This window comes from Pagrus major, chromosome 22 (assembly GCF_040436345.1).
Source record: "Pagrus major chromosome 22, Pma_NU_1.0".
Taxonomy (NCBI): Eukaryota; Metazoa; Chordata; class Actinopteri; order Spariformes; family Sparidae; genus Pagrus; species Pagrus major.
This window is the reverse complement of record NC_133236.1, coordinates 23,231,917-23,255,274: the sequence shown is the minus strand read 5'-3', so window position 1 is coordinate 23,255,274 and position 23,358 is coordinate 23,231,917. Positions and strand designations below refer to the sequence as shown.

Genomic DNA, 23,358 nt, shown 5'->3' with positions numbered 1-23,358 from the left:
GCAACAGTAAACACTCGGGGGGCAAATTTTTCCATTCAATACTGCCTCTGATTACAGATTGAGAGGTATATGTACGAAGAAGAAGAAGAAGAAAGGCGGGGATTTTTTTTTTTTTAAGTCTACTTGCCTTTTTTTGACGTAACTAAAAATATATGATACATTTGTTTTCTCTCAAAATAAAGATTAAAGAAAATATGTGTAATCTATCATTTAAAATAGTCTAAAATGCATATGTCAATTTGAACACAGTTCACAAATTTTTGCATGTTTCATACAATCCTCAAAAAAACCCCAAAAAATAAAACAAACAGATAAAGTAAAAACGAACACAGTCTGGTGTGTTCGATGATACGTCCAGATTTTGCAGTGCAAGTTGTTCTCAGGTACATTTTTGATCAGGAGTTGTTTCTCCGAAAAACTTGGAAGTAGACAGGTGGGAGGATGAAGTGGCCAAGCAGATATAGGTTACAACCAAGTTTATCATGACATAAACATAGCTCAGTATTAGTTTGGACGACAGGAGTAGAGGGGTTGGCCAGTGAAGTTACACACACCGAACACAGTCCACATTTAACAACACAGTCCTCGTCTGGGAGATGCGCAAAGAAAACCAACATATATCCACCATTCCAAGTCAGCTGATATGCGGAAATCCAGAATGAATCTAAATACACATTTATTTATTTTTTTGTTGGTTTTTTTTCGTAGTATATTAAGTAAAGGTTAACACTGAATTACACACACACCCACACACACATAAACGGAATCTTGTTTTTCTGTATCTAGGGTTCACATTCACAGTTGTGCTACAACATTAGATAAGAGGAAGGGTGGGGCAGGTTGTCAGGTATTCAGGGGGAGTCGCGGCTGGTAGGAGGGCGAAGATCGAAGATGTAAAGGCTGGTTGGCTGAAGGTGGGGAGGGTGGAAGGCCGGGGGCATGACTGAGGGGAAGGCAGTGGGGAAGTGCAGACATCCACATCCACAGAGCTCCAGACACAATGACAAACCTGCAGAGGAGCGAGAGGAAGTGATTAAAACGAGTGCTCTCAGTAGTGTTAGGTGAAGTCTAATTATATATATAGTGAGAAGCTGTTCAACTTCAAAACTGTTGCTAACATGATCATTATACTGAGGCAGTGGGCCTCGACTTTTTTTGGTTTTCAATCTCTGAAGACTTGAGCATTTTTAACAGGCCTAATGGGAGCAACCCCCTAACCCAACCATGCATGGCTATAAGACTCAGGCTAACTGAGTAATGGGAACTCGGACACTGTTGTGCCCTCGTCTTTACGGAGACCTGGTTCCATCACAACATCCCAGATCGAGCTACTGCGCTCAAAACACAAGACTCCAGATGCAGGATGCGGACTCTGCATTTACATTAATGATGCTTGTTTAAAAAAGGGGATGCAATTTGGTTGTTTTGTTAGCAAGGGCGATGACATCCCCCCTCAAATCTCCCGTTGCTGAAAGGTTCACTTCAGAAATGTATTGTTTGTATTTCCATTAGGCATACTAAACAGGATATGTCAGTTGCTGTTTGTAAATCACGATTAAAAGGCGCAGTAAGTGGTTCTGGGTGAAACAGTTTATTGTTGAGTCTTAAACCCAGGTGGTTGAATTCGGATGCTTAGGGTCGGTGGATATGACAACCTGGGAATGAGAAGCAACAATCAACTGTCTTCCTCCAGAGTCACAGAGGCCCTGAAGCTGTATTTTTACTTTACCCCATGGTCAGGAGCGTCACATTAAGGGTGCATTTAATCCTGTAAGTCAGCATGTAGCTCATCTCAGTTCTTAAAGTTAGCTCGCAGCTTTCTTTTTTCTACTTCTATATACCTTTGGGGGGTTTACAGGTCAGTCAATCTACATGAAGTCTTTAATGTTGAGGTCATCCAGAGCGTTCCTCGGTGGTGGAGGCTTTCTGGGACTCTGGGCCGCTCCAGGAGACATCTGCAGACACATTTACTTTTAGCACGTAAAACTCCTTTACTGTACGTATGAAACTGTCATCAGTGTGTATAAACCAGTCCTACCGGTGCTCCGGGGGCTGCTCCCGTGGCTGGGAAGCCTGGCCTCACCATGGGCATCATGGGAGCTCCTGGCGCCCCGGGCTTACACAGAGACAGACGGAAGGAAAAAGGAGACAGTTAGACTCGGTGTCGGCCGTCTGATGGGTGTGAGGGACACCTAAAGGGCTCATTGTCCATCGGTGTCCAGTAATGTCCAGGCTTGTTCGAGGACATTACTAGACCGCACTGGACTTGGTGGTCTTACCATGCTGAAGTTGGGGTAAGTCCCCATAAAAGGAGGGACACCCATGGGAACGGTCTACAGGTGTGGAGGGGAGGGAGAGGAGGAGGTGGGATGTTACTACACTACATATACAACAGAGAGAGACACACACACACACACTGCAAAACAATGCACAAACACAGATTTAAAAGAATTACATGATACGTAAAAAGGGTTGTGACGGTGAAGACAAACCAATGGAACAAACACGACACAACAAAAGCCCTAACTTAACCCTAACACTTTATAGTAGCTCATGTCTGATTAAAACATGCACGAGGCTTTAGAGAGCAGAGGGGAAGCTGTTTGCAGGTAGCCTTCAGATGAGAGGGTCATTTCTGTTGTTGCCTAAAAGACAACTGAAATATCCATAAGAAGCAAAATGTGTGAGGCGTGAGTTCAGCTATGAGTTCAGGTGGCTTATCTGGACTCAAAGGAAAATACAAACTTAAGAGAAGAAGAAGAAGAAGAAGCTGTTTCCAAGCAACAGCTTCTTAATTTGGCACTGGCCACTTCATCACTCTCCAGTAGATGCTCCAGAAATATAAAAATGAACTAGATTGCATTGAAATCTGCCAAATTAGTTTTTAAACAATTCTCTAAACATTTGCTGAATGATAAGAAGTGTTTTTAAATAAAATCATCCAGTAAAGTTTCTTGTTTCCTTTCTCCACTGCCACGCCTCTCAGTTTCCTCGGCCCTATTTTGAACCTGGAACCTGGAGAGCCAGATGAAGGCAATGCTTGTGATTGCTGCTATTCCCTGTCTGTCGCTGCCATGCGGCTCCACTCCATGCTATAAGACACAGACAACATTTACCATGGGAGCACCCCAACAGGGGGGAGCTACCTGAGGAGCCGCTGAGGTTCCCATTGTGAGATCTGAGACAAAGAGAGAGAAAGAGGTACTGCAAAATCACTGGTTTCATTTACTGACATCATTATGACACACAGGATGAATAAAGTTGAACACAGTAGTTAGAAAGAGCCTCGATACCACTCTCATATCTGTAGTGCGGAGGTGGAGCCAGGAGGCAATTAGCTCATCTTAGTATAAAGATAGAAAATATACCTACCAGAACCCCAAAAGGTCAGAAATGAACAAGTTGTCACCAAAATCACCTACTGCCTTTAATGCACAGACATGAGAGTGGCATCCACGACATATATGCGTTTAGTTTATCTAAACGACTACTTACTACTCGCCATGTTAGCCATGGAGGTGTCAACATCCCCCGCCTGAGGGGTCAGAGTGGGCTTCATTACATCCCCTAGTCCATCAAATACTACAGAAGGGAGGAACAGGGAAGGGCAGGGAGGGAGGGAGAGGAAGGCAGAGGGAGGAGAAGAGGGAGGTGTTAGCATCCTTCAATGCAAGCAATCCTCACACTCTGGGAATTACCATGACAACCAATAGATGTCTCCATGACAACAGAGAGAAGAGAGGAGGCTAATATCGTAAGATGAGGAATTAAATAACATCGATGGCAAATAGTAAAATAGCCAATTCCAGTGTGTTAGGATCATGGTGGGTGATTTGTTAGTCAGGTGCAGACATGAGACATCAAGTCAGCTGCTTACTGCTGAAGGTAATCTGCAGTATGTGCAAAGGGAATAAGAGCTAGTCCTGCTTTTTTTTAAAATATGTATATAGGATAAACATAAACCAGCGTTTGCTGACACACAGTGCTGCATAGTGCTTGTTGATGCTGATGTTTTCACTGTACGTGTGTGATTGCTGTAAATTACGATGAGGGCAAAAGCACTGCAGCTACAGTGAAGCAGGGTTAATTGCTAAAGAAGCATTAAATATTACTGCTACTTCACAACACTCTTTAAAAAACCGTCAAGCATCTGGTGGTGGAGGGGACTGTCAGTGCAGCTGAGCTTTGCCTTGCACCACTGCAATGCAGCAGTGCACTGTGGGAAATTAGCGTGTTAAGGAGCAAGGAAAAACTCACCCAATCAAATGGCGGGAAGCAAGCAATGAGCCAGCCCAAGAGCCAGATGGAGAGAGTGAGCGAGAGAGAGAGAAAGAGAGAAAGGGAGGAAAGTAAAAAAAAAAAAAAAGCACAGATGCCAGAAGAGAAAAAAATGAAATGAGGTTTTAAAGGAGCGGGTGACAATGAAACCATTCGAGTTTATTGCATGAATGATGTGAAGAGAGGGGAAAGAAAGAGTTAAGGCTTAAAGCAGTAGTATCGCAGACCATCAGTTATATAACATGAAGACCACAGACAGTCCATTTGTGCAGCCGTGACAGGTGGGGATGTTCGGAGGAATTCCCTGAAGACTAATGACCACAGTAAAACTATGCAAATAAGGCTAAGCAATGGTGACGGTAACACGACCATATAAGGACATTGTTTGAATCCGCAGGACTCAACACTGAACCAATGACAAGCAGTCGAAGAATCACACCTTTACAACAATTCAGTAAAGGGTGTGATAATGAGCGAATAAATAAAACGAGCTAACAACAAACTATTTCATTAACCGTTACCAAAGTTAATAGAAACAGTGGCTGAATCTATGAACACCAAACAACCATCTGCCAGACAAACACTGTTGTAAACGACTGAAAGGAAAATGTCCATAAAATAGTACGAAGTATTACAATAGCGAGGCGTCATGCAGTAACTAATAAATCAACAATAGCTACAGCCATGGACGGACTGACTCTGAAAGAGACGCAAAATTATTTAAAAACAAAAAGATGCCACAGGAAACTGTTAAGGACCTGTTTCTGGTGGGGTGGTTAACGTTGTGGAAAACAGTCACAGTTTAGGTTTGGATACTCAAATTACTTGGTAAGGTTTAGGAAAACAACATTGTTTTGGTTAATGAAAGTATGTTATGTTACGTAACATTACGTTACGTTTCACTACGTTACGTTTCACTACGTTACGTTTCACTACATTACGTTACAGTACATTACATAACGTTACACTATGTTAAGTTACACAATGGTACATCACTACTTCAGGTTATGTCGCACTAAGTTACATTGCACTACATTATGCTATGTAACGTTGTGCTACATAACGCTGCACTATGTTATGTTACGCCACGTTATGTTACGCTATGTTATGTTAAGCTACATTATGTTGAGCTACATTATGTTAAGCTACTGAAAGTTATGTTCGTATATCAAGTAAATTAATTACGTTACATATGTTAAAATAAGTCAACAATGACTTTTAAGTTTCACACGGGACACAACATTGGATTGAGCTGAAAGCATAGTGCGTCTCACACAGATGCTATAGGGGACCTTGTGTATCTGTATTTGACAACCTAAGAATGAAAACAGTCTGCAAAGACTCATTTAAATAGCTGATTGTGACTGTGTTTTAATGAAATGTAACTGTGTGTGCAGCTCTACTATGAGAAAAACAATAAACAGAAATGAGATATTGGATTTGGTTTACAGACACTCAATATTAATAGACTGGAGCAAATAGCACAATCAGTCCTTGAGCCCACTTAGTAACACATCCATGGCTGCAGCACAGTGTTTTTCACTGAAATGGAAATACTTCTGTGAAATGTCTGCAACATGTTCCCTACACACATTATGCATGCATGAGTGACATCTCACATTTTGTGACTTTTACCTGACATGAGCTCAGCACCGGGGGCGGCAGAAGCAGCAGCAGCAGCTGGGGCGTCTCCTCCTGTGGACTCTGGCAGGTCAACCCCATAAAAATATACCAAACCATACCGTGCCAGGTCAAAAAAGGTTTAGCCATTTCCATTGCAGCATGGGGGCAAAGAAGGGGTAATAGTCAGCCATCGGCTTCATGCTGGTAATGCCAAACAAAGTGTTTAGAGTTAGACAGGAAGGCTGAAAGTATAAATACATATTACATGTTTATTTAAATAAAACAGGAAACATTGCTCTTATGATTTAAAACACACTCACACACGCTCACATACACACATGCATTTTCATACAATGTAAATCCACGTTCGTAGTCCTGCTTTACAAATCGACACAGACTAGAAAGCTTATTTACGCTAATAATAAAGTCAATAAAGTCAGGAAAAAAGAGGAAAAAGCACAAAAACCAAACTTCATCTCAGGTATCTGCTATAATCCTTATAGAAAGTTAAATATTTCCCAGATTCTACTCCTCTACGCTGATGATGCGCTCATGTACAGGGGAGGCAGACAAGAGGGCAGGCAGTCATGTGAGTTACCCACCACCAAACAGGTTCATGATGGCTCCCGTGTCAATTTTGGGTGGGGGTGCGGATGAGAGGATGGGGGCAGGGGAGCTGAACACATCTGCTGGGGAGGTGGAGATGGTGTTTAGATGCCAAAACACACACTCACACTCAAATACACACAAGCCACTGACTGTGATTCATTATAATGCACGTTTATCAGTAGCTCTTGCAGTGCACGCAGTACATGCAGGAATGGAAAAAGGAGGCGAGAGTGATTGAGAAAAGGTTTCAGACATCTCAATAGCTTTTAGCTGACCCGTAAGAGAGCAATCTCATTTCCTCTACTTTTTCTTCCCTGATCAAAGCCAAGGACAAAGCTGAATAACAGACACGGCAAGACAGGATATGAAAGTGAGAGCGCAGGGGAGGTGGCGGAGTGGGTGCAAGAGGGTACCTGCTGTAAACAAGTCAACACTGGGAGAGGGGTCGGCATTGGTGAAGCTTGTGTCTGGCATGGAATCAAAGAGATCTACGAACACATGCACACCCAGAGACAGGGATATTAAAATGCTTAACCACTTTAAAACACATTGAGGATGCTGACACACACACACAGCAGCCAAGTTCAGCTCAGAAAAGGCTCTCAATATGTGCACATTAGTCTGATGAAACCAACGAAGAAGAACAAAAGAGCAGAAGATGACAAGCAACATCAAGAAGATGCTAATCAATATAAATAACCGGACCACACACATCGCTAACGTTTACCGCTGAAAAGGTCAGTCGCGGGGCCGGCGGCGATGGGGGCTATGGGAGGTGAAATGGTTGCAGTTGTGGTGATGGTGCTGGAAGCGGAGGTGAAGAGCGGTGACGGGGAAGGGGAGGGGGAGTGCTGGGGCACCACAGAGCTAAAACAGGCATCCAGCGAACTACCCGGGTTATTATTCTCCACTGGCGTCATGCTGAAAAGGTCTAGACCGGAAGACGCTGCTGCGTTGATGCTACCTTCAGAGGGAGCAAAGGGGTCTTTTGGGGGGAGGAAGGTGGTGAGGAGGAAGAAATGCAACACATGGAGAGTGATTGGGAATGTTAGGCAATACATAGCAGAGAGATGTTTCACGTGATGATGATGAAAATACTGCAACAAGCATGAGGAGAGAAAATTAAGAGGAATGAAAGGAGAGAAGGTGCAGAGCTCCAACAAACTCCTGCTGTCAGTCGACACAACACGGATAAAAATAGCAAAAACAACAAACAAGTGAAGGCATCATTCAAAGCCTTCACTGTACATCAACCGAAGCAACAAACCACAACTAAAGAGACACACAACTGCCACGGCGATCCTTCTCCGTGACAGAAAATGCACGGCCTCTGTTGCCAAAAGATACGAGATAACGAGTATCGTCTCCAATCGCCATGGTAACAGCAATAGCACCATCCAGGCACCAGCAATAACAAACAGACAAATGTGTACGCCTACTGTCCCCTGGACAAAGCCTTGAGATGAAACCCTGATTTCAGAGACACAAACAGGTCTGTAAGTTATTGATGGCTCTCAAACCAGCGCAGGAAAAAGTATTCATCTCCTTTAAGAAGTAGCAATACCACAATATATAAGTATTCCTTTTCAAGTCCTATTTTAACGCCTCACCGACTGTAAGTGAAAGTGAGTAAGTATTGCCAGCAACATGAATTTAAGGGATTAGTTCTACATTAGATGAGAAGACGAAACTTAGATGAGAGGATCAATATCACTCTCGTGCCTGTATATTAAACAGGAAGCTACAGCCGGCAGCCAGTTAGCTTAGCATAGCAAAAATAGAGCAAACAGGGTGAAACGGGTAGCATTGCTCCGTCCAAATGAGCCTACCTGAACCCCTAAAACTCACTAAATAACACTGTATATATCTCGTTTGTTTAATTATACAAAAACTAGTTGTTCCATCTAGCTAAGCTAAGCTAACTGGCTGCTGGTGGTTGTTTGAATATAAGTTTAAAGCATAATTTAATAAACTTAATTTAGTTAGAATGTAGGAAAAGTACACCTAGTACCTTTTTTGTAGTAATGGAGTAAAGTAGCCTAAAAAGTAACCTAAAATGGAAAAAGTCAAGAAAATTAGCTAGTTAAGAAGGCTATCTAAAAGCTAAGCTAAGCTAAGCCTCGGCCTGTTAGCTTTCGCTTTTGTGCAGCACATACAGGCTACAGTTTACAATGATAACATGGCAGATTTCCTACTTGAAATTCTGAGTAGTTTTCAAACAATTGTAATAATTTACATTATAATTTCAGGTAGACAAAAACAGACTTCTTATTTCTACCCAGCGACCATCGATTTTTTCAGCTTTAATTGCTGCTGTAGCTAGCTTATTGAGCTAACGTTAGCTCTGTGAGTAAACACTGTCATCGACTAAATGTTATACTGTAAAGTGGTCTTAAATACATGATAGAAGATGAAATGCTAAAAGACTGAAACCAGCAGGTCCCTTGCAAAAAGTCAGCAGCCTGACCCATGATCCATGTATAAGACATGGACATAAGAAACAGCATTGCAGGTACTTCGTACACTTACAGGCTATTTACTTATCATCCACCACTGACTCAAACTCACTCACACAAACAGACGCACACACACAGACGGACTATCAGTCACCCACCAGCTCCAGCGTTGGCGGCTGGGGCAGATGTAGCGGCGGCCCCGCCTTCAGCTGCGGCTGCAGAGGCCTCAGTGGGAGCAGCAGGTGTTGCAAAGGCATCTGTGGTTCATACAAACCCCCGGAGGACAGAGATGTCCGGAGAGACGGAGACAGATGAAGAAATAAAGATGAAAAGAGAAAATAAGCAGTCAGAAAACATGAGGGGGAAAAGAGAACATCAGGAAAATAAAGGTAAGCAGAGAGCGTTTGACTAGAAAGCAGGAAATATTCACTAGTTGCCATTAAAGTTAAAAACTGTAGCTTACAGCACTGATATCAGACATTAATGACTGACAGGTGAATGGACAAATGGGAATACAGACAGGAGGCACTACAGCAAGGATTAATCTACGGCACAAAGAGCAGAATAAGCCTGGAAATCTACAAGTGTTACAGCTGCCATCTGTAGCTGTAGGCATGTGACAGGGTTTGATAGAATTGCTTTTCAGTGAGGTCAAAGAAAAGCACGTCTGCCTATCAAACAAGACGCATGTGGAGAATGAGTGTAGCAGTATGCAAGCCGGAGGTGAGCTGTACATCATTACATAATGCAGTGGATGTCTGTGAGTGTGTGGAGGAGTAGTCTGTGTGTGAAAATGAGATTGAGTGTGTTTTCTGTTTGTTATCATGCTAAAAGATCTATATTGTATGGAGTCCCAACGTGGCCACTGTTAAATGAATAAATAATCATAAAATAAATACTCATCATGTAAATAGATAGTGTAAAACTCATAAATGAACCAATATTTTACGAAATAAAAGAGATTATTAAAAAAACAACTTTTTCAGCCAATCACATGCAATCTTCACATCCGCTAATGGGGGCTAGCTAACACTGCTAACGGTAACTAAGCTAAAAACCCAGCCAGGTAGGTAGCATGTAAAATAAAAGTGGAGAAAATGTTTTTGTATCTGTGTACTATATTTATTTACAGCAGCACCTTCCAGTATGTTGATTCAGAATAACGTTAGCATTGATGTTACTCTGGCTAACCGGAGCTAACTGGCTAACTCTGGTAGCAGCTGTCGAGGCTGGATGGATTTAACTGGCTGAAAGGTGAAGTTAACTTACAAATGATTGGTTCATTCATATATGTTTAACCCAATTTATTCGTATGATGATTTATTTCATAATTATTTTGTATATTTAACACTCAATACTTTTTCTAGGCAGTTGACAGCTGAAGATGATGGCGGTGTGCATCAGTGCATCAAGACTTCACTGTTTCTCATGATGCAGCTTCGCTAGCAGAATACAGACAGTATCGGTCATAAATCAGCAAAGTCGTGTCTACATACTGTATGTGTCTGAGCATGCAGTCGTCTTTGTGTTATCATATTGTGTGATGGTTTTAGGGTTGAGCTTCCCAGAGTGATTCTTTCGTAGAGAATTTTCTGGAAGCCCACTGACCTCCCAACAGATCCATATTGGCGGCGCCAGGGGAGGTGGCGGCTGCTGTGCTAGTGGGAGGAGCTAGAGAGACTCCGGGTTCTGCCGCTGCAGGAGTGGGCGTTGCTGCTGCAGGGGAGGGGGCGGGCTCTGCCGTGAGGGTGGGTTCAGATAGCAAGGAATCGCCCATTTCTGCGAGTACCACCGGGGTTTTTCAAGAGATCCCCAAAGAAAGGCATCAAAATAAACCCCAAAAGTGCAACCAAAAGAACCGGGTTGAGTCACCGTCACAACAGTGAACAAAAGCAAGCCAAAACAAAAGGTCCAAATCAAATAAAAGCCCAATTAAAAGTTTTTGGAGTTGACGGACCAAAGTAAAAATCCAAAATTTAAAAGTAAAGTTGTAAAATTATCCAGCACCATCCGGTCATAACCAACAAATAAAAAAAACAACCAACCAAAATAGCCCCCGTTGTAAACCAAAAACAGACAATGGAGTATGTGGAGGGAAGGGAGAGAGAGGGCAGAGAGAAACAAAGAGACTACTCAGACTAAAGAGAACAGCTTGAGGAGACAAACAGGGAGGAAACCATGTGACATTTGTACAATTACAGTCTATCTTTATGCTTCATTTGGATTAACACACTGACATTGATTCCAGGAAACCTCAATTTCAGATTAGTTTGTTCCAAAATAAAGCCAATGACATTGAGGTAACCTGGAGGATGATTCAAGGCTACACTAGTCTAGACAACAGGCTGGAGGTGACGTGAAGATTATTATGACTCTCACCTGATCCAAGAAGATCTGCAGAGGCAGAAAACAAGGAAACATGAAAAAGACTTGTTAGTACAAGCCTAAAACTAAAACACTAGTGTGCTCTCCAATGAAGAGTTGATTCCTTTTCTGCAAATGAGTCCACTGCTAATGAAAACTCAGCCATCGAGATTTCATGCAGATGTTCAGCTTAATATGCTGCAAACACTAGATAGTTGGATTTGCATTCTTTCAGACGGAGACTTACCTCCCCAGGACGTTGGGGCAGCTGATGGTGCTGAAGGACCTGAGGAGGACAGGGGATCCAGGTCCAATAAGGAACTGGAGGCAGAAACACGGCGTGAGAATCACATTAATTCACCATCCCTTGTAACTCTTACATTTCTTTGCATTTCAACTTATTGCCAAATGTCAAAACAAAAAAAGGATTTTCAGGATAACAAACAGGCGGAGATGAGAGACGAGACACTCACTCTTCAGCCGGCTCAGGAGCGGCAGCGGCGGCGGCTGCTGTCTCCCCAGGAGGAGGCTGCAGTGTGGGAACGGCGTTTGAAGATTTGGCCGGGGTCGATGTCGGAGACACGTTGTTCGTCGGGGACCCCTGGAAAGACAGACAGAGACGCTCCTTTTAAGCCGCGCATCAGACTGGAAGAGCTCGATATAAACATCGACTGTCGTGAAATGTGCATCTCACCTTTGTTGGAGACCTGAAAGAGAGACGGAGGAGGAGGAGGGATTGTTAGTGCTTTTGCCTGAAATAGACAGATCTGCTGCACACAGGCTGGTAAACATTTGATGGGGCTGTTTTTTTTTTTTTAAACAAATATGAAAGACAGATTGAATCATATGTAATCATATGAAGAGGTCATTTCCAAAGCAAAATGCCGTACGTGAGAAAAACATCCAATTGTTTCCGGTATTAACATTTTGATTTTGTGCTTTTAGCTTTAGGAGAATAAAACCCTTCATATACTGATTCATATCGCATGTTAGGACGTGATAATACACATGAGGTGACTTACTGTTGATCATAACATGTGTTTCTCTCAGCGTTCACACATGTAATCACACCAATACACACATTTCTCACATGTAAACCTAGTTGTGCATTATGTTTGTATTCACATGGGGATCACCGACATACTGTAATTCACATGTGAATAATGTGTAAGTTTACCTGCGGGGGGGAGGAAATGACAGGGAAATAAAAACTCTACACAGTTTTCTAAGAAGTTAGTGAACTCCGAACAAAACACACAGTATATGCTCACCCTTCACTGGTGTTTCCAAATGAACATAAAGGGGGATAAAAGAGAGGAAGGGTTAAAGGAAATTAAAGAAGGAAAAGCAATTGTGTAGGCCTCTTTCTACCAACATTTCTCTCCGGTACGTCTTTTAAATAACAAAGAGGGAGTTTCTCAGTAGTATCTCTTAATTTTCTTTTCATTTGATCCTGATTCTCTCTAATCTGGCTTCATACTGAGAGTGAGAAGCAAAGACTCAACGATCTCTTACCCCTTCTTTCCGCCCTTAACATCCTCCAGACCGTTCATGTGTGTTTCCAGACTCTCCAGGATACTGCTGGGAGCCTGACAAAAAAAAAATCAAAAACCAGAGCAATCAATAAATAATCATTTCCACTCGCCTCTGACAGGCTGTGCATAAAGTCCACGTTCACCAGAAGTGGCGAAAACTTCTCACTGCAACACCCTCATGCATGTATAAACACACACACGACATGATTTGTGCGTTTGAATTTGAATTGAGTTCAACATGCCGACACTCCATCCTGCAAACAGGCACTCAACCAGGGCACCCTGTGTAACTATGGTTACCGGGTCCTCGAGAGGTTGAAAAGGACAGTCTTCATCGTCTGAGTCTGCTAGATCCACCACTACACCCGGGTGGAGACACTGGGCGGGGAGATGATGGTGGGTGAGTCACGGGTGTTTCTGTGTGTGTGTGTCAGGTGGGATGTGTGGCATTCAGGGAACAAATGAAGGAAAACGAGAGCATCAAACTTACGTAGTTGATGTCAGGAATGTCATTTTTGTCGACTCCAACCGTCTGTTAAAGGAAAACAAGTTGAGAATCAGCGTTACACACACTGTGACCAGTCTGCGTTCAGATAACACGACTTCACACTTTCAAATTACGTGCAGGGTGTACGCCAAAGTCCAAGTAGGTGATACACCAATCCTTCTGTGGGGAGCAGACGCGTCCAAATACTACTCAATAAAAAACACCAGGTGATGTTGTGTGAAAGAAAAAGAAAGTCTGCCTCGGGTGGACGTCTATGCAGTGTGTTGCAGAGATATCTACGTTAGCATGCTAACAAGCGAGCCCGGTCTGGTGCAAAATTTGACTTTGGCATATGCACTGCACGTAATATAAAAGTGTGAAGGCTGCTGGTTGTCGCTCACCTCAGCCAGCTTCATGAATTCCCCGATCTTTGTCACCCTGGTCAGGAACCTCTTGTAGATCTCCAAGGCCTCCTTACAGTCACTCTTCTTCATCTTGAAGTATTTCTCTGTGAAAACAACAGGCGGGTTGAGGTTTATCGAGATCCACGCTTACATCTTCAAGGTGCCAAGCGAGAGGTCGTCTACTGACCTAATAGGTTGATGATTCCGTCGTTGTAGGATGCGAACATTTTGACCAGGTCCTTGAAGAGGAGCAGAAATGCGGCATTGATGATCCCGTTGTTCAGCTCCTTGGGATGAACCTGAGGAGGAAAAAGGGAGAGAAACTTCTGTCTTGTGATGCTGCATGGGTCTGTGAAATTATATGTCGAGTCGAAGGCAAAGTCTGACTCACATCGAACTCCAGGAGTGTGTCAATCAGAGTCTGCAGAACAGGCATGCCTTTCAACAGCTTCTCAGTGGTCATGGTCCTCATCACGCCCTCAGCGCTGAAAGGATGAGAGATAAAAACATTGGATACAGCAACAATAAGTGAAAAACAAACACAAGTTCTCTGAAAGCCACGTTCGACATACCCCTTCTTGACTCTGGTGAAATCAAAAGCCATCTGGCGGTAGGCGAAGGCTTTCTCGTTCAGGTATCGTCCATACCGTCTGATGAATGTAGACATGTCATAGCCTGAACAGAACATTTATGTTAGAAAGCACTCAGAATTCATTATCATTGTTTTTTTTTTATATCTACAAAAGAACTGGTGTTTATTTTTATTTGTAGGAGGGTTTTTCTTGTCATTTTTCTCCTTACTCCTGTGTGATGCATATCTTAAACAAGTGAAACTTGGTTGAAATCTATGTATTTTTCAAGGGAAACCCAGCTGGGCTGAAACTTTAACCACACACTCATTAGGGAACTGCAAATTTGTCCTTTGTGACAACCATTAATGCATCAGTAAATTCTTTGCAGGCAGCTGGGTAGACATAATCTGCAGAAAAGTTTGAGCAAACTGTTGTTTTGTGACTAGTTTCCTCTTTTATTCTACTGGACATGACAACATTTCACCTATAAATGGTCATTTTTCAGATAAATCCTGCCTTTTATTATCATTTTTATAGTAAAATCCCAAATAAGATCGTAGATAAACTTCGTGCACAAAGAAACAAGGCGACCTAATGCATAAAAATCCAGTCATAAAATGAACATGAGAGCGTCATTTTACACGAGACGTTAGACATTGGAGGCAGAGATGCCGGCGTCTGTTTGCATGCATGTGTGTACAATTACATGCGTGTGATCTAGTCCAGGCCCTCCTATTTGCCAGATGGCTCCCTTTGTGTTTATCTCTTCCTGTTTCTGATTTGCATTGCCAGACACTGTTCGTCTGCTCTTACCGTGAGAGCCCGTTTTGTCGATAAAGTTGCTGAGGTTGAACAGGGAGGTCCTGGAAGCCAAGTACTGAATGAACCTCTGAGGAAGAGAAACAAGAACCGCTTAAACCACAGCACTCATTCATTTATTTGAGGAACTGTGTTCAAAGCTCTTGAAACACAATATAAAAATAACTCAATCAAGCCTTTAGATGTTTCTTATATCACTGAATAAAACTGTATTTAAGCATGAACTTCATTGCACCAGATGTGACCGGTCTGCCTGGGTCTCAACCACTAACCTCGTTGCCGTGGACACACATGTGATGGGCGGTGACGAGGGCCTTGAAGACGACCACCCAGCTGGCGTTGGTGGCTCGCTCAAACAGCGTGTCAGCCATCTGAGGGATGTTCACGTTGGTGGTGTTGGTGGCTGACACCAGGTCTGCAACACAGCGGCAAAGGAAACACCATCATTCACAGATTTCTTACATCATTCGGACAGAGCTCGGTATGTAAGAGGAGAGTCACGGTTAGTTTAGTTTCAGACAAACCGCTCCATAATTTGAACTGCTCTGTTTAAACTTTGATTAAGCCGGCAGGCTGAGTGTTCACTGCAGAGCTGCTCGAGACGCCCATGAGACTATTAAACCAAGAGGGCGACCTGATGTACATACAAAATGATGTTGGTGCACGGGCTCACACACACACACATGCAGGCACACACACACACACGCACGCTGACGGTGCAGAAAGAGAGAATAATGCTTTGTCAGCTCTCCTCCCTGGGTGCCAGTTCAGACAGTCAGACAGACTGAGAGGTCTTCAGCAGCGAGAGTTCGGACGGTTGCATCAGCCTGAGGTGGAGTGTAAGGTACAATACTTCATCTGTGCAACATTGGCATTAATATTAATACAGATATATACTTCATGTGTACTATATCTCATTCTCGTCGCTCCTTAGAAAAAATACTACAATTATTCAGTGACCAGAAATCTTTCTCATTTAGATCCTATTAAGAACATTTATATCACATTTAATGCAGACTTTTATCTATAGTTAACATACTTAATAGGGGCTGAACATAGATATTATTGTCACCAATGATTCATCTGTCAGTTGTCACCAAAATACTGAAAATGAATTTTGCAGCATGAAATAATTCCCTCTGAGTCATTTTCACACGTTTCACAAATCAAAACACTAGAATGGCACTGAGTAGAATGCATACCTCTGCCAAAACCCACCAGTCCCCTTTAATTCAATCAAGCCTGGTCCAAAATCCAACTCGTAACTCCTTCACCATACTTTAACCTCACCAGATCTTTAACAGCCAACCGAGAGGACAACAAAACAATGCAGATGGAATCACATCTCCATTTTGTCGTCCATTTGTTTTTTTTAAACAGATAATTTTCCTGCTGACTTTAAAAAACACATTTCGATCGAGACATTAACACCTTGAACTTCTTGTGGAAAAACAACGCTGCCACCATTTGCAAGCAGAGCTTACAGATCGCTTTTCTGAATCATCTCACAACAAGATGGTGTCAATCAGGCACTTTTTTAAATAAATAAGCAACATATCTATCTTTTTATTTGTTCATTGTCTGATGTGGGAGTTTCTTATTAAATATTTGGGTTAGTTGTCCACAGAGAGCGAGTGAGACAGAGTCAGGGAGACAGATGGCCTCAGATACATCACACCAATAAAAAGAGAGCAAGAGGAGTTGTTTAGAAAGAGGAAGCAACACTGTGAAGAAATAAAGATCGTATCCTTGAAATTACAGTGAGTATATTCTCGGAGGTTTGGCTTTATAATCCACACACATGGCATAAATGTATACATGTGCACATGGAATGAGAACAGAATAACGATCTCCTATAAGTTCCCTGAAGTCTAAAACATAATATAGACTTTAAAAGCATTTTTGAGTGCGTCCAGCTGACATTGACAAGGGCAGGACTGAGTGTATCCATACAGAGTGCCAGAAGACGAATGCAGCAAGTATTGGCAGCCACGGCTGATAATGGAAGGAAAGAAAGGCCGTTATATTGAACGGACCTCGCCTTGAGTGGGTAGCTACAAAACTGACAACCAGACTAAAAGGCTAAAAAGGTGACGAGCACGAGATGGACAGGACGGGAGAGGAAGAGCGAGACACTCGAGGGAACGGCGATGAAGACATTAAAGTGTAAGAAATGAAGAGACGTGTAGAGTTAGAGCAGCGAGGCTGTTGAAGGTCATCGCAGGGCGGCAGGATGGACGGAGGGGTCGTGGGTTAGGGTGGTTGTAGGGGTTGTAAACAGATTATTACTAATCACCGGTCTTTCAATGGTGGCTGTGTCGCTGCCCATCCCCCGTGCAGCACGCATGCACACAAACCTGCCTCGACACCACCTGTTTCACACCCTCACCAACACGCCTCTATTATCAGCTTTTGTCACCAGCGCTGTCACCGTCAGTCAGGTTTATTTAATTAAATGATCTTCCGAAGCACGAAGCGGAATATCATCTTATTACAAAAAGGCAAATGGATTCAAAATAGTCTGAAGTTAATAGAGTAATCACAGACCTTCTTCTGATCTTTGCATGATTAATTATGCTCCGATCCATCTGTACAGCCATGACCAGATGGTAACCGCCTCACTGTGACACCTCTGATGATGTCTGATGTCTTTATGTTGAATGCTGCATCCATTTCTCCCCACTATGGCTCCCATCTGTGTTTTAGATATTTGATAATATTTTTCCGCAACACCTCTTCCCCACATCACCATCGTGTTTGTTTAAATTATACTCTCTTTTACCTCATTTAGCCTCACTCCTTTGTGAAATGGCTGAAGACTACACTCCCCTGCAGCCTCTTTCAAATGACACACACATACGCGCAGACAGACACGGTCCACAATGGCTAAAAATGTGATTATATAACATTATCGTGTCATTGGCACAGCTACAAGTTAATATTCATACTAGCAGGATGAACACCATCCAAAGCCTTTCGCAGACCTTTAGCTCATAATACTCAATAATAACTCTGTACATCTTATTATATCTGTTTACAGGAGCTTAAAGTGACGTTATGTAACTATTTCACCTTAAAAAACAGCTCAAAATCATTTTGATGGTACACTGACTTGCAATAGGGGGAACGGTACCTCAAACTCCTGGTCCTGCACTATGTAACCACTATGTGAGAGTTTCATTATGTACATATAGTTTACTTGTTGCTCGAGCAAACCCTAACTGCTGCTAACTGTTGTTACATTTAGCTGGTTAGCTCTCTTAGCCGTGCAGTTAGCTGACTCAGTGGACTGGGAGCTCCATGGACCTCCCAGGGATGGTGGTGTTTCCACCGCTAGCACATTAGCTTTGGGTCAGGAAGAAGGGGTTTCAGGCCAGGAGCAGGGAATGCTGGCGAGGAGTGAGCATGCTTTTTGGCACTATGTGACACACAACCAACTATGGACTATGCAACCCCTAACTGCTGCTACCTGTAGCTACCATTAGCTCAGTCAGCCATGCAGTTAGCTGACTCAGCCAGGACTGGGATGCTTGGAGCATCGCCACAAGAGTGTTGGTATTACACTGCACAGGAGCTTCATGCCACAGGGAAGGTTTTCAGGACAGGAGCAGGGAACGTTGGCGAGGAGCGGCTCCTGACGGGCAGCAGAACCGGACCCTTGTGAACAGCTAACAGAACTGTTCAGCAAATAAAACCGTAGAGGATTTTAACAGAGAAAGCTTAGAAGCAGGAAAGAGAGAGCGACCAAACAAGAGGTTGGACAAGTATACATATCGGACATATACATATATTTTCAAAATAAAACGCTGCAAGACAGACATGAAGGCCTTTCCTGCTGTTGGTGTCATGGGTTGGGTAATTGCTTAGTCATTTCCTGTTTTATTTCGTCGATCAAATCTTTGTGTGTCATGTTTTACTTTCTACTTCCTGTCTTTGTCTTTTTCCAGCCCTTTTTCTGTGTATACCTGCGTTAACGTCTTCCGGTCTGCCTTAATGCCTTGGGTCCTTTTGGCCTCACATAACAGTCGGTCTGGTGTGTAATATTAGCTGGCTTGCTGTGTCTGTCGGGGCACTTGCTTGATGTCCGGCTGTTACTTTAATGGTTTTGCCATATGGGCCATATCATAGGAAATAATCCACGCTTTCTGTTGGGGTATCATTGCCTGAAACAAACACACACTGACATACAAGTGTGCGTCTCTAATGAGGATTGGCTGAGCTAAATAAAGACTCTTACGGTAATCCACGGTCCGCAGGAGGGTTCTAATAATGTACCGGGAGGACTCACACTGTGCGAGGGCATGTTTGTGTGTGGCAGTGTCTGGCTAAGTGTGTTTATAGTCTGAGTCTGAGTCTGTCTGCTATAATATTTTTTTTTATAGTTGCACAGCGAGATACTGTAGTAGTAGCCAGAATATTACATATGAAATCAAACAGAATACACACACATTGGCATCATGTTGAGACGCAGAGTCATCCAGATGGCCTTACTCTGGCTCTGACGGTCCTTCTCAGGTGGATCCACACCAAGTTAAGTGTAAAGTTGTCGGCTATAACTTCATCTTCAAATGTGTAAAATTTGACAAATTGCATTGTGGGATTGTTTGTGCAAAAAACAAGATGGTGGACAGTCAATGCACTATAGGCTACAGTACACCTAAATAGAGGGTGAGCTCAGGCACCGAGTGATAGATGAGAAGATTTACACCACTCCCATGTCTGTATGCTAAATATAAGGCAACAGCTAGCAGCCAGTTAGCTTAGCTTAGCATGAGCACCGGAAACAGGGGGAATTCAGCTGGCCTCGTTCGGTCCGTCTGTCCGTACACATTACATCTCGTGGTGACGATAGCTCCTGTAAAACAGCAACTTGTTTAAACCCTTCAGCCATGATTAAGTAGTGGTGATACAATGTGAACTTTGGAGGACTGGTATTTAGATTTTGTCAGCTTCAGACAGAGCCAGGCTAGCTGTTTCTCCTTGTTTCCATGTCGTAATGCTAGGCTAAGCTAACCAGCTGACAGATATGTGAGAGGTATCGATCTTCTCCTCTCTCAGCAAGAAGGCAAATAAGAATGATTTCCCAAAAAGAGAAATTACTACAACACTACAACGGTGCAATTAGTTACATTTTGAAGACATCCAGAGTTGCTATCTATGGCTCCAGCAGCAGTCACACATCACACTATAGACTACAGATAATCTAAAAGTCATGTGATATAACCACTATACTCTCATGTACATACGATCAGCCTCTCGCTCCGGTCAGTGCATTGATTCCACTCCTCGAAAACAGCTTTTACTACGCTCAGTGTATTTTCAGCATGACCTCAGATGAATTTCAGCCTATTCCCCTCGGTGTTTGCTGACCTTGCACGGACCACATGTTCTCCACAAATTTGTAACACACGTCCTGCCGTGTTCGTGGAGTGTCTTACAGCATATTGTGAGAAATACATATCTGACACCTGGGTTTCATTCCCTGCTCTGTTTGCTTTCCATAGAGGAAAGTCCTGCACACTGATACTACCTTTAAAGGTTTTATTTTGAAGCAGGTGACACCCATATTCACACCTACAACGGCTCTTCATCCTTTACATTTTGCCATGTACAATCAGAAGACAGTAAAAGCTACTTATTAGAATAAATGTTTCATCAGTAACCAATAAAACATCCAGAAAACACAGATCATTGAGTCTAAAGAAACATATGCTCATTACGATCGTCCCTGCACTCCAGGGGGATGACAGGCCTGTCATTTCTCTTCTTCCTTCTCGCAATCTCCCTCCGTCCTCACGCTGCCACCCCCTGACACTTGCAATCTGTTGCCATGGCAACTGCACTGCACCACCACCACCACCACTGCCGCCGCCGCCTCCCTCAACAACACACCCACGTCCACCCCAAGGGTCACAAACTGTCACTATGACAAAGGAACAAATACGACCTATCGGCTCGTATCCTCCTATCATCAAATACGGCAGACATGCTGACAGATAGCTAATTAGCAAAGTTACTTACAGTGTCTGACTTCCTATTCTCAGCCTAAATGACATCTAGTGAGTTTAGTGAATGTGTTGTGTACATTTTTAACACAAGTCTTGTGGGTCAAAGTGGAAATGTTTTTTGAGGTTAGGAATTTCCTGCAGCCAAGATGCAAGAGAAGCACAGTGCCCTACATACAGGTAGATCATTGAATATGCCCTAGAAAGAGATAGAGCACAACCTCATAGACTGAAAACATCATGGGAGGAAACATTTCCACATGTGTGCGCTTTACTATGCTGGAACGTCTTATGAATAAAGTGTATGAGGGTGTTTCCTCGTGGTGGGAGTGTGTCTGTGGTATCAAGAGGTCAACAGAAGCGGCCTCCGGTCATGACTTGTTAGGAAAGTCCAAGTCTGAGCAGCTGAACGTGAAAGACACACAGAAAGCGAACACACTGACCCGGCGGAGAGCGAGGAAGCAACGGTCTCTGGTGCATTCTAGCATTAGCATTGTCACCTTTGGCTGTGTAAATAATGCAAGGCAGTCATTGGCTGATTATTGAATTATTCAGCAGGGGAGCGGATCACAAGATATAAGGTCCTAGCCCAAGAAGACGCAGGGACCAGACCTGCCCGGTGACCACACACACACACACACACACACACACACACACACACACACACAGACACACATTGCCAATCAGACCACCCGCTATCTGTATGCAGCGCCACGCCACTGCTTTGGTCTGACTCAGTATTTGTGGTAGATCACTGAGATTAATCGTGATTTGTCATAAGGTGGCCCCTGCTGTCGTCCGTGCACGTGTCAATAAAGCTGTGAGGTTTGAGAAACGCTTTCAGCTGTGACTTTTTGGCGCTAAACTCACCGATAGATAATAAGGAACCCAAACAGGCAACATCCTAACTTGTAATTCACATTTTAATTCAGTATCTTCCCTCAGGATCCACACACACAGCCTCTAAGGAAGGAGGTTTCTGCAGAAGGGGAATGAAATGGCCTTTCTCTGAGCATGACTTGTCATTCCACTTTAAATTATGACCTCTTTCTCCCTCCCTCTCCCTCTCTACTCTCTCTACTCTCTCTGGGTTTCCATCATCTTTACTGGAGGCTGACACAAAGGGTCACCAGATGGGGTCATCACCACCCTGGCCACATCAATTCATTATGGCACCACACCCTTTTGAGCAGAGGGAATTAAAAACGACTGGTCATGAGGATGTGGTAGCTCTTCTTGGATGTGATGGCACGTGTTCCAGGCTGGTGTGTGCAGCCTGTGAGGCCCTGTTAAAAAAAAAAAAAAAAGGAAAAAGAAAAATGCAAGGCCCTGCGGTGTGTGTGACAAGAGGAAAAATGACTCCACTTACACTCCAGGTGCTTTTTCTTGGGCGCCATCACTTCATGAGTGGTGGCTTTGCAGACAGCGCGGGCCATATCTGATCCCGTTAGCTGGTATTGCGCAGCGGCGATGCGATCCGTGAGCGTTTGCCCCGACATTTTTCTCTCTCTCCGTCGGAGTCGACCACCTCAGGAATGTGTTTCACCCTCGGGACGATGGCGAAAAAAAAGGTGTGAATATATATAAATATATATACACCCAGCTGCTTCCCAGCGAGCCGCGCTTCTTCTTCCTCTTCTTCTTCCTCTTTTTCCCCCCTCTTTGGTCGATAGGGCCTGTGTGACCTTCTGTGTGGGCGGAAGGAAAAAAAAGCAGAGAAAAATGAGCTTTTAAAAAAAAAAACCCACACCAGATAAATGTTATATTCGCATCAGATCGCTCGGTCACGTTGAGAATACGCGCGGTGACATGAGTAGACTTACGCAAGGTTGTGAATTCCCCTCGGCGCGTCCCGTTTTAGTCCTCCGACCGTTCAGTTCAGCACCTTGGACAGCTAATGCCACTCGGTTATGTAACACTCAACTGGCAATGAAAGCTATTTTCTCACCCCGCAGCGATTATTACACACACAATAAGAAATAGGCCAATTAAAAAAAATTGCGGTGCACGCTCTGATTATCCACAAATACAAAAGAAAGAGAGACAGATTGTGAATCAGTACTCCATAGGTCGGTGAGATATCCCGTTTGGAGAGGGCGCATCAGGTTTGGATGCGTTTCCTCCAGAAAAGCTTTCAAAATAAGAGAAGAGCCCGCAACGTTTTCCCCCCCTCCTCTCTTCGGTCGGTCAGATTGCGGTGGTCCTC

The 23,358-nt window shown here is 43.4% G+C and overlaps 1 protein-coding gene across 1 annotated transcript; it reads right to left on the bottom strand.

Moving 5' to 3' along the window:
* Positions 1–968: 968 nt before the first annotated feature.
* LOC141018317 (clathrin coat assembly protein AP180-like) lies at positions 969–22,651 on the bottom strand. The gene is made up of 22 exons (XM_073493251.1): positions 22,522–22,651; positions 15,420–15,562; positions 15,142–15,217; positions 14,329–14,431; positions 14,148–14,241; positions 13,944–14,055; positions 13,754–13,860; positions 13,356–13,397; positions 12,846–12,919; positions 12,025–12,037; positions 11,804–11,931; positions 11,578–11,651; positions 11,346–11,360; positions 10,575–10,745; positions 9,125–9,223; positions 5,914–5,982; positions 3,496–3,582; positions 3,117–3,178; positions 2,280–2,333; positions 2,039–2,116; positions 1,842–1,955; positions 969–1,009 (listed from the first exon to the last, which is right to left on the bottom strand). Exons 1-21 carry the CDS (start codon positions 22,649–22,651, stop codon positions 1,869–1,871), a joined length of 1,818 nt encoding a protein of 605 aa, XP_073349352.1. The 3' UTR covers positions 969–1,009; positions 1,842–1,868.
* Positions 22,652–23,358: the final 707 nt, after the last annotated feature.